This window comes from Phoca vitulina, unplaced genomic scaffold (genome assembly GCF_004348235.1).
Source record: "Phoca vitulina isolate PV1807 unplaced genomic scaffold, GSC_HSeal_1.0 scaffold4, whole genome shotgun sequence".
Lineage (NCBI taxonomy): Eukaryota > Metazoa > Chordata > Mammalia > Carnivora > Phocidae > Phoca > Phoca vitulina.
Genome location: NW_022589707.1, coordinates 37472718 through 37485990, shown reverse-complemented (window position 1 = coordinate 37485990; position 13273 = coordinate 37472718). Strand labels below are relative to the sequence as shown.

General features: G+C 40.9%; 1 protein-coding gene across 6 annotated transcripts in view; it reads right to left on the bottom strand.

Annotated features, from left to right (window-relative positions):
- PDE1C (phosphodiesterase 1C) overlaps positions 1-13273 on the bottom strand; it is a 489759-nt gene that overhangs the window by 80691 nt on the left and 395795 nt on the right. For all 6 annotated transcript variants that reach the window (XM_032401816.1, XM_032401818.1, XM_032401817.1 and 3 more), the window contains exons 7-9: positions 11078-11194; positions 8747-8887; positions 1819-1919 (exon numbers count right to left, since the gene is read on the bottom strand). In XM_032401816.1, coding sequence (XP_032257707.1) covers positions 1819-1919; positions 8747-8887; positions 11078-11194 — 359 coding nt within the window. The remainder of the gene's footprint in view (positions 1-1818; positions 1920-8746; positions 8888-11077; positions 11195-13273) is intronic.

Genomic DNA, 13273 nt, shown 5'->3' with positions numbered 1-13273 from the left:
TTTGACAGAGAGAGAGCGAGAGCAGGAACACAAGCAGGGGGAGTGGGAGAGGGAGAAGCAGGCTTCCCGCCGAGCAGGGAGCCCGATGCGGGACTCGATCCCAGGACCCTGGGATCATGACCTGAGCCGAAGACAGACGCTTAACGACTGAGCCACCCAGGCGCCCCGGATCTAGTTTTCTGTATAGGGCTCACACGGGCTGAGATGCTTTGAATAAAGTTCTATTAAAGAAGACCAATGCTTAAATTTTATTCCAAAGCAAGCGTAACTGAATCCACTGGAATTTCCTCACTCCTATGGAGATAACACAAAGCATGCAAACCCTGTGGTGAAATATCTGATCGCGTATCTGTTAAGTCAGGCTCCAACTGATGTATATTTTGTGACATTAAGCTCTTTTCCAGCTGCTGTAGTTAAGCCGTTGCCTCTGAGTGGAGATGGGTCTCCAGCAAAGACCCATGTACCGTTGCTCCACCCACCTCTCTTCCTTCAGCAGGTGCTATTCACCACAGCCTCTGTCCTCAGAGCAAAGATTCCACTCACAGATATCCACTAAACAGAGCTGCTCTGTGGAATTCCCTGTATTTAAAGCCCTTGCAACAGAACCACAAAAGGCGGCTTCCCAGCAGCTGAGGCTCTTCTGTGTGAGGAAGCGGGAGGTAGACAATGAAGCTGGCGGCTTACATCCTTTTGTCTGCTGCCATGCTATTGAAATTCCCCTTCTGAACAGAGATCAGACAATACTGTCTTCTTTTGTGTACCCCATAATTAAGTGTTGGGTTCATTAAATACACGTAGATTGATTTAATGAACACAAACCTATCTGGCGTGTGCACCTGCTTTTTTCAAATGAAACCGCAAGTATTTATTTAAATTCTCATCTCTCCCTGCTACATTCTTCCTCTTAGCCATGCCATCTTTCCCCAAATTCTAACTTCTTTTGATTACTACGTCAAGGCCCAATTAACCCTACTATCAGAGTCTCCCCAGTTTCATAGAATTGTCTTAAGAGGAGGTAAGTTCTTAGGCTAGGACAGGACAAAGTTTCATCCTAAATGGAAAAGACAAGTGACTGGTACTGCTTGCCTGGAATTCTGTGCTGAGAGGAACACTAAAGATAAATACGAAGCTTGGTTTAAAGAAAATTGATTAGCGATGTCTGTTACAGTCAAGAGGTTCAGAGTTGGGCACTTGGACCCATACTTAATTCCCCCCACAGAGATCTGTGTTTACCTCTGAAGTTCATCATAGTGGGTACAAAGATTATCTGTGGTGAAGGCAGTCTGCATGAGACAACCCAGCTCCCCAAGCCCTCTGCCAGGGAGCAAAGCAAGCACCAAAAAAGAGCAGGGATGAAATCAGGAAGGATGAGAAGAGTGTCCCCAGAATCCCAGAGGTCACAGGGCAAGAAGGCTCAGGTATTGTACATGTGGACAGAAACATCCCAATGCTGGCCCATCCTCACTGATTCAGTCTACATGGCATCTGCACCTTTTTGCCAACTGTTCTACCACCTAGTAGAAATAGAGAGAGTATGCACAATACATATATAAGGAAACAAATAGCTAGCATTCGAATAGAGAAGAAAAGGATATCCATGTTTGATGTGAATAACATATGAGCATTGGGAGCAGATGACTTCTCAAACTCTAAATCTTGACTGAAGCTGACCAGGTTGATGTCTTGTTGAAAAGTTCATTTCTTCAGAAACGCAAAATAGAGTAAACCATGCAAAAGAAAGGTGACTGATACCTTTCTGACTTCTTAAACTCTACCCCTACCCCCTCCTGCCTCCTCGCAAACATCCAGCATCCTCACCGTGTCTGAATGTGGAAATTGTTGGTGGTTCCGGTGTGCTCATAGTCGTGGATGGCAGCTGAGAAGATGATAGCAAAGATCTCCAGCTCTGTCAGCCAGTTCTGAAAGGGAGATTGCAGGGCAATCAGATAATCTGTCTCTTTCTCAGACAAAGTCTTGTTTGCTGAACACACCCGCGTCGCTGCCTTTCCACCCTGCAGCTGGCAAGCTATTGCCAAACACATGTTTTCTGACAGACGGAATTTTCTTCCCCCTATGAGGAGACCGGGGGATATGGTATTTGGAAGTAGCTTGCCCAGCAAGGTTGAGAAAGCTAACTAGTAGTTTTATTATTTTTTTTCAAGGAAGCAAAAATCAAGTAACATGAAGACTTTAAAAACCCTCATTGTATTCTTTCCCAAATTCCAAGTCAAGTTCTTAGGTAGACATAGAAAAAAATATATATTAAAAATTTTAACACAATACCAGAACTAAAAGTAACAGAAAATCTAATGTCTTACTAGAAAGTGGGTATTTGTAGACAGAAGGAAAGGTAACACCTGGCCTTCTGCCTTATGCATGCTGATGTTTGAAGAGACCCCCCACCCCCAACCATGCCACCAAAATTGGCTGTAGTCCAAGGTTCTCAAACTGTGTTCCCTGGACCCTCAGAGGTAGCATCACCTGGCAGCTTATATTACACATGTTCTTGATATTTTCCATACATATATATATTTTTTCATTTTGGCAATGTCTTTCAATTCTTCCCCAGTACCCTGTCCCCACCCATCAGCCTCAACTCCCTCTACCTACCCACCCTCCCCCCCCACCACACCACCAATATAGCTCTTTCTCCAAACTTACGCGAAGTTAACTTAACATTTTAAAATAAGATTAAAAGGCTATCTTGGAGCCTGTCGAGCCCTGCTTGGAACAGAACTTCTAAAATGACAAATATGTCTGGAACACTGTAGTCTGAGGCTATTTCTGTTGGCTCTAAGTAAGGTCTCTGGAAGTGTTTATACTCGAGATGAAACCAAATTCCATCTAGGCAAGAGAGTACCCATGTGTACAAAGGAAAAGATGATTCCTGGTGGCGAACCCAACAAAACCAGAGTAGTCTGAGGAAAGGTAACTCATGCTCATGGAAACAGTGACATGATACATGCCAAATTCCAAAGCTACCTTCCTGCTAAGGCCTTTGGACACAGAACCATGTTATGTTGTACCCCCTCAAGGATTTAAACGAGGGGGGTGTGGGGGGGAGGAGAGGGGCAGAGGGAGAGGGAGATGCAGGTTCCCCACTGAGCAGGGAGCCCAGGACCCAGAGATCATGACCTCAGCTGAAGGCAGATGCTTAACCGACTGAGTCACCCAGGTGCCCCGCAAAGCTTCATATTTTAATATGGTCCAGATTTTCTTGCCTTTTCCAAGTTAATTACTGTGAACCCAGAAGATTTTATGACAACCCATAAGAAATAAGAAATTAAGTCCCACATGAACTTTATTCCAGATTTATCGAACTGAGACAAGGCACAAGCCACAGATCCTGTCCGTATTTCCTATCTACAAAAAATGAGTGTCACAACTAATTCAATGACAGGGACAACTGGTAGTGGTGGACTTCAGGAAGCAAGCCCAGTGTGCACGGGCACAGGGGCAAACGGGGGTCAGTGGACACGTGAAGGAAAACGACATGGGCAAAACTGCTCGAGGGGACATTATTCTCAAGTTGTGGGTTTTGTATGTGAATGACAGTTTCTTTAGTAATGTTTCCACCCCTGTATTAGTTTTCTATTGCTACCTTAAATTACCACAAACTTAAGGCTCAAAGAACATCTCCCATTTATTGGCACAAGGTTCTGGAGGTCAGAAGGCAGCACAGTGTGGCTGGATTTTTCCGGTGAGGATCTCACACGGCTGAAATCAAGGCGTTGGCCGGGCTGTGTTCTTTTCTGGAAGCTCTGTGGAAAAATCTGTTTCCAGGTACATTCAAGGCATTGGCAAAAATCATTTCCTACTCAGACTTTCCACTTGGCTCCCTCCATCTTCAAGCTAGCAAGAGCCAGTTGAGTCCTCACAGCTCCTCGTCACGCCTCTTGACTTGCAACGACCCACAAGATTACATTGGGCCCACCTGGGGAATTGAGGCTCGTCTCCCTATTTTATGGTCCTCTGATTAGTGACCTTCATTGTATTAGAGTTTTGCCATCTAATGTAACATTAGTAAGTCTTATGACAGAGGGCAAAGGTCATGGGGGCCAAAATTCTACTGACCACAAACACTAATAAAATTATTTAGCACTCTTTAGCCATTTAGTGTTTCCTGTATAAATATGATGATGGCATATATGATCAAAAGAACAAGATACACAGCCTCTCCCCTTTAAAAAAAAAAAAAATAAGCAAGAGGAAAATTAATGGCACTTGCCTGACAAAGCAATGAAAGGGGCCAAGGGATGGCTTTGGAGTTTGGAATCCTTTGACCTAAATCAAAATTTGACTGGAGCTCAAAGTCTGATTCATATTTATTCAATCAACAACTTTTTAGTCTAATCCTGTTCAGGGATTTTTCCCTTAAAAGTGGGCAAAATAATTCTGAAAGGATTCAAGCATCTTCTCGGCGTCTAAGTAAAGCAATAATGAGTAATATAAACAGATTACAATGAGTAATACTGTTGATGTTGAAGCCCAGACATCACTTTATCAATGGGATGTTTTGATTCCCCATGTGTCTTACAGTTTATAAAACTGAAATGATTTAAAGCATTTCCCCCTCTTGGTTTGTAATGAAAGGTTAGAGTAACAATATGTTCTCCATTCATCAGAATGCTCCCCACCGTTTCTGTAAGCTTGCAATGAAAGAAGTTTGTTTTCAGCTGCATTTCCAAGAGAGAGTGGGCGGGAAGTAGTTTCTATATTTAAGAATGATTCTGAATATGGCCTGAATTGATAATGAAAATTCAACGGCAAATGAGCTCATTTAAGAACAGCATGCAGTACATCATGATCATTGGTTGCTGTAACATTCACGTTAATGATAACTTGCATTAGCATAAATACTTGGGAGTTTTTCTTGAGGGCTAAAAAAGCTGTGTATGATTTACCTTTATGTCTCCATAGTATACTGTACACAGCAGGTACTGACTAAATATATGTTGAAATAGGTGAGTCCAAAGTACATTTGCCATCTATGTTGATCCTCACCAGGATACTTTCAAGTATCACATGAGGATACTGAAGTGCAAGAATATCAGGGGCTCTTTTTTTTTTTTTTTTTTTTTTTTTTTACCACAGGCATTGTAGAAATATGGCTAAATATTTAAATGCGTGGCATTAGAAGTCAGTCCTGGGACCGAATCATAGCTCTGCTCCTCTATTTGTTTGCTCGGCTGCTATAACAAAATGCCACCAACTAGGCGGCTTAAACCACAGAATTTTATTTTCTCACAGTGTGGAGGCTAGAAGTCCAAGATCAAAGTATTGGCAGGGTCGGTTTGCAGTGAGTGTCCTCTTCCCAGGTTGCAGATGGTCCTCTTTGTGCCATGTCCTCACGTGGTCTTTCCTCTGTGCATGCGCATGTCTGCAATCTTAATCTCCTCTTTGTAGAAGGACAATAGTCAGACTGGATCAGGGCCACGTGACCTAAATTACCTCTTTAAAGACCCTATCTCCAAATACAGTCACATTCTGAGGCACTGGAGATTAGGACTTTCAACAATATAATCTGGGGGTGGGGGAGGGGGAAGACAAAATTCCGCCTATGACAGAGACTTTATAACAGGGCAATCTTAACTCTGTGAATGGGTTTCCTCCTATTTTTCTCCTGAATTTCTGTCATTTTCTTGTTGATTCCTTTATATCATCTGGATCTTAATCCCATATTTTCCTCAAGTACTTACATCATTATGATGATTCTTTTTATCCTACAGGTTTTAATTTTCTTACACTCAGTTTAATCAATATTTTTATATAACTTTTGTGTTTTGAGGCTTATAGAAGAAAGAATTTCCTGTTTCAAGGAAATAAACATATTCTCATATGATCAAATTTTTTTGTATTCAAATCTTTAATTCATTGGTCCAATATTAGGTGATCGATTTAAAGTAGAACAAAAACATTCTTTTCTTTCCCTAAATGAACCATAGTTCCCAAAACATTTTTTGACCTGAGTCATTTTCCCTGTTGTTGTCTATAGATGTGTTCTTACCTTCTCACCTGAATTCTTTCTTCATTATACTCTTGTCAGTGGTCCATCCTCACCAAAGCACTGAGACCACTCATGTCAAGGCCACTAATGACTTCCATGTTGCCAAAGGCAGTGGTCACTTGTCTATCCTCATCCTATTTGACATTTTGGCATGTCCCATACAATTCACTATTCTCTTTTGAAGCACTTACTTTCCTTGGCTTCCATGCCCACACTGTTGGTTTTTATTCCAATGTCACTGACCACTCCATTTTAGTTACTACTGTTGGCTCTAATTCTTTACCTTCATTTTAAACTTTAGGCTGTTCCAGGACTCACTTCAGAGCCCTTACTACTTCTCTATTCACACTCGCTCTTCAGATGATCTCAACTAATTCCATGTCTTTCTATAATATTGATATGCCCAAGATTGCCTCATCTACATGTCCACCCCGACCTCTCCCCAGAACTCTCGATTCCATTCATTCTCTTCCCGCTTGACACTTCCACAATGATGTCTAATAAGGACCTGAAACTCAACATGTCTAAATCAAAACTGTGCTCAATAAATATTTGGGCTTAGTTTTTGAAACTTGACTCAACTTCCTTCATATATTTGGTGATTTTTGCACAAATACCACCCTGTCTTTATTACTACAGCTTCAGTAGGTATTTTAACACCTAGTAGAATAAGAACTATACCATGGCATACATTGTCTTTTTCAAAACTCTTTTTTCTAAAGTTGTGAAATATCTATTTTCCATATATTTCAGACTCAGCTTATCATGTTTCATTATTCTTTATTGGTATTGCTTTGAATTTATAGATCAGTTTGAAGAAAATTGACATCTATATAACACTGAAGCTTTGCATTAAAAACATAATGTATTTCCTTTCTTATTTAAACATTGTTTTTCTGCTCTTTAATTTAGTTTTACGGTTTCCTTTTTATCAGTTTTGAAGTTCTTCATTAGTAACTTATCAATTTTTAAAAAAAAAACTCTCTGGAATGTATGTTCCTCTATTATACTCGTTAATTTCCAATGTTTAAGACAGCTATTTTTTAAAAGATTTTATTTATTTATTTGAGAGAGAGAGAATTAGTGGGGGGGGGGGGCAGAGGGGGAAGCAGCTCTCTGCTGAGCAAGGAGCCCAGTGTGGGACTTGATCCCAGGACCCTGGGATCATGACCTGAGCCGAAGGCAGACGCTTAACCGACTGAGCCACCCTGGTGCCCTAGGACAGTTATTTTTTTCTACCTCTGATTGAGGCCTTTTATTTGACCTAATAATTTGTAGTTGGATTTTCTTGATCTTTTAAAAGAGATGGTCAAATTATTTTCACAGGATACTTCTTCAACTTTTTTAGATTCTACATTGCATTGGCTGAGACCTCCAGAAAAATGCTCAGTAGCAACATTAGTGTGGCCATCCCTGTTTTGCTCCATGTTTTCAAGGAACCACCATTAACTAAGTCTGCTCTATGCTTCTGACAGAAATCTTTTATCACATTAAACAGGTCCCCTTGATAGTGTTTCTACAATTTAAAAAATTATAGCTTTTTAAAATAATATTTTTAAGAACCCAGCTTTACAATAAAGAAGAACTGAAATTGTTGAGAGGTTCTGAGAAAATCCAGCAAAGTTTTACTAACAATTTCTAACTGTTGTGCTTCCTTCATGAGGCAGACAGAGCACTTCGTATTTTTGATAGTTTATTCCTAACCACCACAGTATTTCTATAAGATAGAATATTTTTCACCATTTTAAAAATGAGGAAATCCTGACTCAGAGATTTAAGCAATTTATCATAGGTCACTAAATCTAATAAGTAATTACTCAAGGATTTATATCCCACTATATCTAGCTCCAAAGCCCACACTCCTCCCACTGTGTTCCATTTTTAATTCAGTGAGATATTAGACCAAGCCTTTCAACATGCCCTAGAGGAAAAAATAACAAATGTGTTGAGTTTATGGGCTAATTAATAACCATAGCCAAACAATGTCTACCTTGATGTCGACTCTGAAGATTTCAAAGGAAAAAGTCATAGAGACCTAACATAGAGAACTAGCTGTTCGTCACTAATAGCTGTATCTTGTAAAATTAACAGCTTTCATCAAGGCAAAGAGGGCAAAGGCAGAGATAACCAAGTTAAACAGGCCAGTTCATACAATGGATTACAGAACAGGGATTCAAAAACATCTAAAGAGCTGAAATGTTGGGTCAAAACAAGTAAGAAAAATTTCAAATGATTAGAAGTAAAGATTGCTCCTGAGGTCAAACAAATTGAACACACGTACATACGATGAGAATAATCAATAATCCTCATGAAAAATATCAAATGGTTTAAACCAAAAGCTACCTGTGTGCAGTGTGGTCGCCAGGCATACTTGATATGATTTCAGCATGCATGGATAGCATTGTGATTGACCACAGCAAGAGGTTAATAGTACCACTCTCCACATCTGGAAATACATACTTAGTTCTAGAAATCATATTTAAAATGTGGCCATAGCCTAATAAAGATGCAAGTCACTACCACATATTTATTTCATCAAGTCCAGGATGGAGAAAATATCAGAGGCCATAAGGAACCCCAAGACCTTCAGTGATTGGTTAGACAACTCTTGGGGAGCAGGAAGTCCACGCACCAACGCACTTCTTGTGGGCTCAACCTCATCAGAATAGGAACAGCCTCCAGTAAAAAGAACCATCATCACATCTTTTGTGTAATCTAAGAGTTCCTATCAGTACTTACCGCTACCCCTGTCTTATAAAGGAGGTAATGCACAGTCTGCGTAACATCGGCGGCATGCATTAAATTGTGGTACGGATTTTTATGCTTGCTGTATCCTACTTCCAGGGCCTCCACAAATGAGACAAGGGCAGAAATGGGGATCTGAAAGAGAGCAGTAAGGTTAAGTAGCCAGTGATTTGGTAGCTTTCAGTGAGGAAGCACAAGTCTAAGGCACTCGAGCTGCCTCTTTCTGGGAGCATAACATGGCACATGAAGAAATCGGAACTTTTAAAAATTAGTTAAAACTACTGAAGGAATTATCAGATGATTTGAAAATCTCACAGGAAGTCCCTGGTTTAAGAACAGTCTGCCCTGCAAATTGTTTTTGTTGTTGTTGTTGTTGTTCTCAGTCCAGAACCCCAGAATTGTCTCAAAGATATTTAGGGCAGAAGGGTATGTGTTCACCTATTTCTCAAGCAAAGGTTCAAGTCTTTTATTTCTTGAGAAATAAATGGATACATACTGTGTAGCACATTTCATTTATTTTGTGGGAAAACATAAAGTACATAAGGATCTTAAGTTGTAAAATGATTGCAAAACAAACACAAGCTGCCACCTCCTGAAAACTGTGCCCTTAGGAGGAATGATTGTATGTGCTGGACACACGGAGAAAACACAAAACAAAACATGTGATAGCCTGTTATATATAAGAACAGAAACACACTGTGTTCTTATGTCTATTACTTGGCAATTTATTATCGTTGCATTGGAATTTGGAATTGTAGCCTAATTCCTGTTCTGTCTCAAATATGTATAATATACATACCTTCATTTTCTATGTGGCAGAAAATAAAGAACAACTGCAAAATGTCTGTACAAAAGAAGGAGACCCTGAAAACATTCATTGTATTTCTTTTCTGGGTTAATTCCTTGGTTTAGGGTTAATTACCAAATACAACCCTGGGGTAAAAAGAGAGAGCGTGGGTTCCAGGAGACCAATAATCACGTCAGGAAGAAAAAAAAATAAGGAAAACGCTTTACTGTAATGCTTCGTGAGAGCCTATAACATGTTCTTCCTTGAGTAGATCCTTCTATATTTACCACTTGTGGATTCTTAAAAATTTAAATATTGCCTCATATGCCAGAGATTAATTCACTATCAGTTTTTAAAATGAATATCCAATAACCCCAGGTTCTTTGGGCTGTTCATGAGAGATCCATGAGACACGAAAATGCTAGGTAAAGGTGTGCATATGTGCACGAGAGTTTTGTTCTGTGGAAAGGGTCCTGAGCATCCACCAGATTTTCAGGCCGATTTCTGACACAAAGAAATTAAGAACCACTGCCATAAAGTATTTATGTCTATGTAGGAAATATGCCCCCAAGTACACAGTCCGTAGGAAAGTGATAAAGAACCGTGCTGTCTAGAGAAATCAATACCTTATATTCAAAAAACCCTGCATTTTCCAGGGGCTCATCCCCATGATGAGAGAACTCTGAGGAGCATGATACGATAGATGTCATCAGATGAATGCACAGATTCCCTGGAGAATCTGGCTGGACCTCTAGAGTCCATGGTATTACAAAGCAGAGGGGATTGAACACTGAAAACAATTCATGCTCTTTACTTAAAGTTGAAGAATTAATTTGAAGCATGAATGGCTGGGAAATACTGATGATCTGTCACGGATGATAAGTGAGAGCATTTGTCTGAATTTGAGCCAAGTGGTGGGAAAAAAAGTCTGCAGAGACAGCAGATGCACACTCTGTCTCCATTACTGTCTCCATGCCAGCAATGATCGACAGTACACCAAATCAGGCTGAAATGAGATCTGCGGGGAGAGCCATTCAGGAGTTCCGCTAGTCCACACTTCGGGCTGTACTTCTAGGAAGACTGGGATCCAACTGGGTGGTTCCAACCTCTCTCGCCTGCTATGAGCCCCACCCGGCAAGGGCTTAAGGAAAAGTTCCCACCACCACGGAGTTCAGGGCAGCGGCTGTCTGGATGAATCTTCCCCAGTCACCTATAACAGTTTTCAGTCTATATTAAAAGGATGTCTTAGCCCAAAAGTCATGGAAGGATGGTCTTGGTCTTACCCCAAAAGTCATGGAAGGATGGACAAATGTGGGGCATCTGGACACCTGCCTTCAGCTCAGACCATGATCCTGGAGTCCCTGGATCGAGCCCCATATTGGGCTCCCTGCTCAGTGGGGAGTCTGCTTCTGCCTCCCCCACCCCCACCAACTCCTGCTCTCTCGCTCACTCTCTCTCTCTCTCTAAAATAAATAAATAAAATCTTTAAAAAAGAGAAAATGGAAAAATGCATGCATTTTTTAAAAGTAGGCACTGACCTTGAAACGGCTGATCAGATCGTAACGTGTGAGTAATTCATAGAAAATGAATTTCAGTGCATGATCCCCGCTGGCCTCATTGAGAGAAAAGACATCAAAGGACCACTTGTCCACATCCTGCACGGCAGGGCAGGGAGAAAGACTGCATTAGTCCACAGCCACTCGTACAGCTACCCGTCTCCCCACTTGGGGAGTCGCCCTGCAACCTTCACCCAGGATTTCATAGACCAAGACTCTAACACCATTTCTGCCCTCAAACTTTTCCCAACTTGGCAGACCTGCATAGCATTTACTGATAAAATAATTAAATAGTCTTACTACTTATAACAACAGCTATAATTTATTGAGTGCCTACCAAATGCGAGGCATTGTGATCCGTGATAAATACATAATGTATCCTGAAAACAACTCTAAGTGGCAGGTATTATTAGTCACATCTTTCTGATAAGAAAACTGAGAAGTTAATTTCCCTAAGACCCATCACAAGTGAAGTGCTAGGGACACAAGTGGGACCAGGATACAAACATGGTCAATAGATGCCTAAGCTCAGGCCCTTTCCATTAAGCCTGTCACTACCATTGCTGAATTTCAAATGTTTATTTCACTTCATGACAACCTAAGGTGCTTCCCTACTCCAAACTTCTCCCCAGTCCCTTACTATTACCTACTGACTTCCTCTTAGTCCACAGTTGAGAATGTTAACCCACCTGAAAGTATTCAGAAACATGTGTGATATAGAATACAAATCATGTGTCCCTTCAGTTCAAACTGCTGAGCTAAAATCACAGAGAAGGACTTCATTTCATGAAACAGAAAAATGCTACCACTTCCGGAGGCACTGATCTGGGAACCTAGTCCTCAAATCTGTAAGTCACTTTACTAAAAAAAGTAAAACTAAGAGCTAAGCACTCCTCACACATCAGTCTTGAAGTTCAAAGCCTTATTTGTCTATAAATAGCTACCCCAAAATATATGTAAACATTCTCTGATGTGTCTTTGACTTACAACCAGATACTTGTGGATGTAGTAAACAAAGGTGTGGTTAAGCAATAGCCAAAGCAACAGTCATTTGGTTTCTTGTGTCAAGAGCTTCACTTTCAGGGGTGCCTGGGTGGCTCAGTTGGTTAAGCGTCTGCCTTCGGCTCAGGTCATGATCCCAGGGTCCTGGGATCAAGTCCCACATTGGGCTCCTTGCTCAGCGGAGAGCCTGCTTCTCCCTCTGCCTGCCGCTCCCCCTGCTCTCTCTGTCTCTGACAAATAAATAAATAAAATCTTTAAAAAAAAAAAAGTTTCACTTTCAGTAGTTATAGAAAGTGTGCTGTCTTAAGTAGACACATGTGAGACCACATAAGGACACAAGTGAGACCACACTGAGTCCAGGAAAAGTCAGAGGGTTCCCTGGAAGAGACTCTTCTGTAACTGCTGGCCTGAGTGGCTCTCACCTCAGCCCTCAATGCATTCTAACATCATCCACCTATCCCAACCCTGTCCCTCCTCAAACATCCCAAAGACCGAAGACCATCCCAAGGCCATTAAGGGTCTTCCTCATGGACACCAGGGCACAGGAAAACTGAATTGTACATACAGGGAAAACCAAACTTTTCCAAAAAGTTGACACTTCATGGTAACCTCACCTCAGCCTTCTAGCATTTCTCCTCCATTATAACAACTAAAGAAATTGCTACAAGCTGAGCACATTTTCTGTGCCAGGCACAGTGAGAAGTATTTATAGACATTTGCTAATCCTCACAACCCTAGCAATAGGTGTTACTTTTCCCACTTTTACAGATGGCTACCTCAGAGAGATGAAAGGAAGCGTCTAATGTCATTTGGTAGCAGAACCAGGTAATAACCCCACTGGCATCATTGTCAACAGATGAGATTGTAAACTCAATGAATATATGCTGTGACCCAGGCCTCATGTCCTAAATACCCCAATAGGGCCTAAGCCATAGATAGTGGGGCCATTTAAGATTAACCCAAGACCTAAAGCTTCACCTTAACTTCTAAAATTGACGTTGTCATGACATCCATTAGTCCTAAGGAAAAGTCCAGTGACAACTCAATAGGTGAGAAAACATTTTGTCACGTCTGCAATTTTTACTCTTATTCTCCAGAATGAATAAAAAAGAGAAGGGCTATCACTGAAAATACAGAAATGATCACAGTAAGAAGTCATGATTTATTCAGAATATT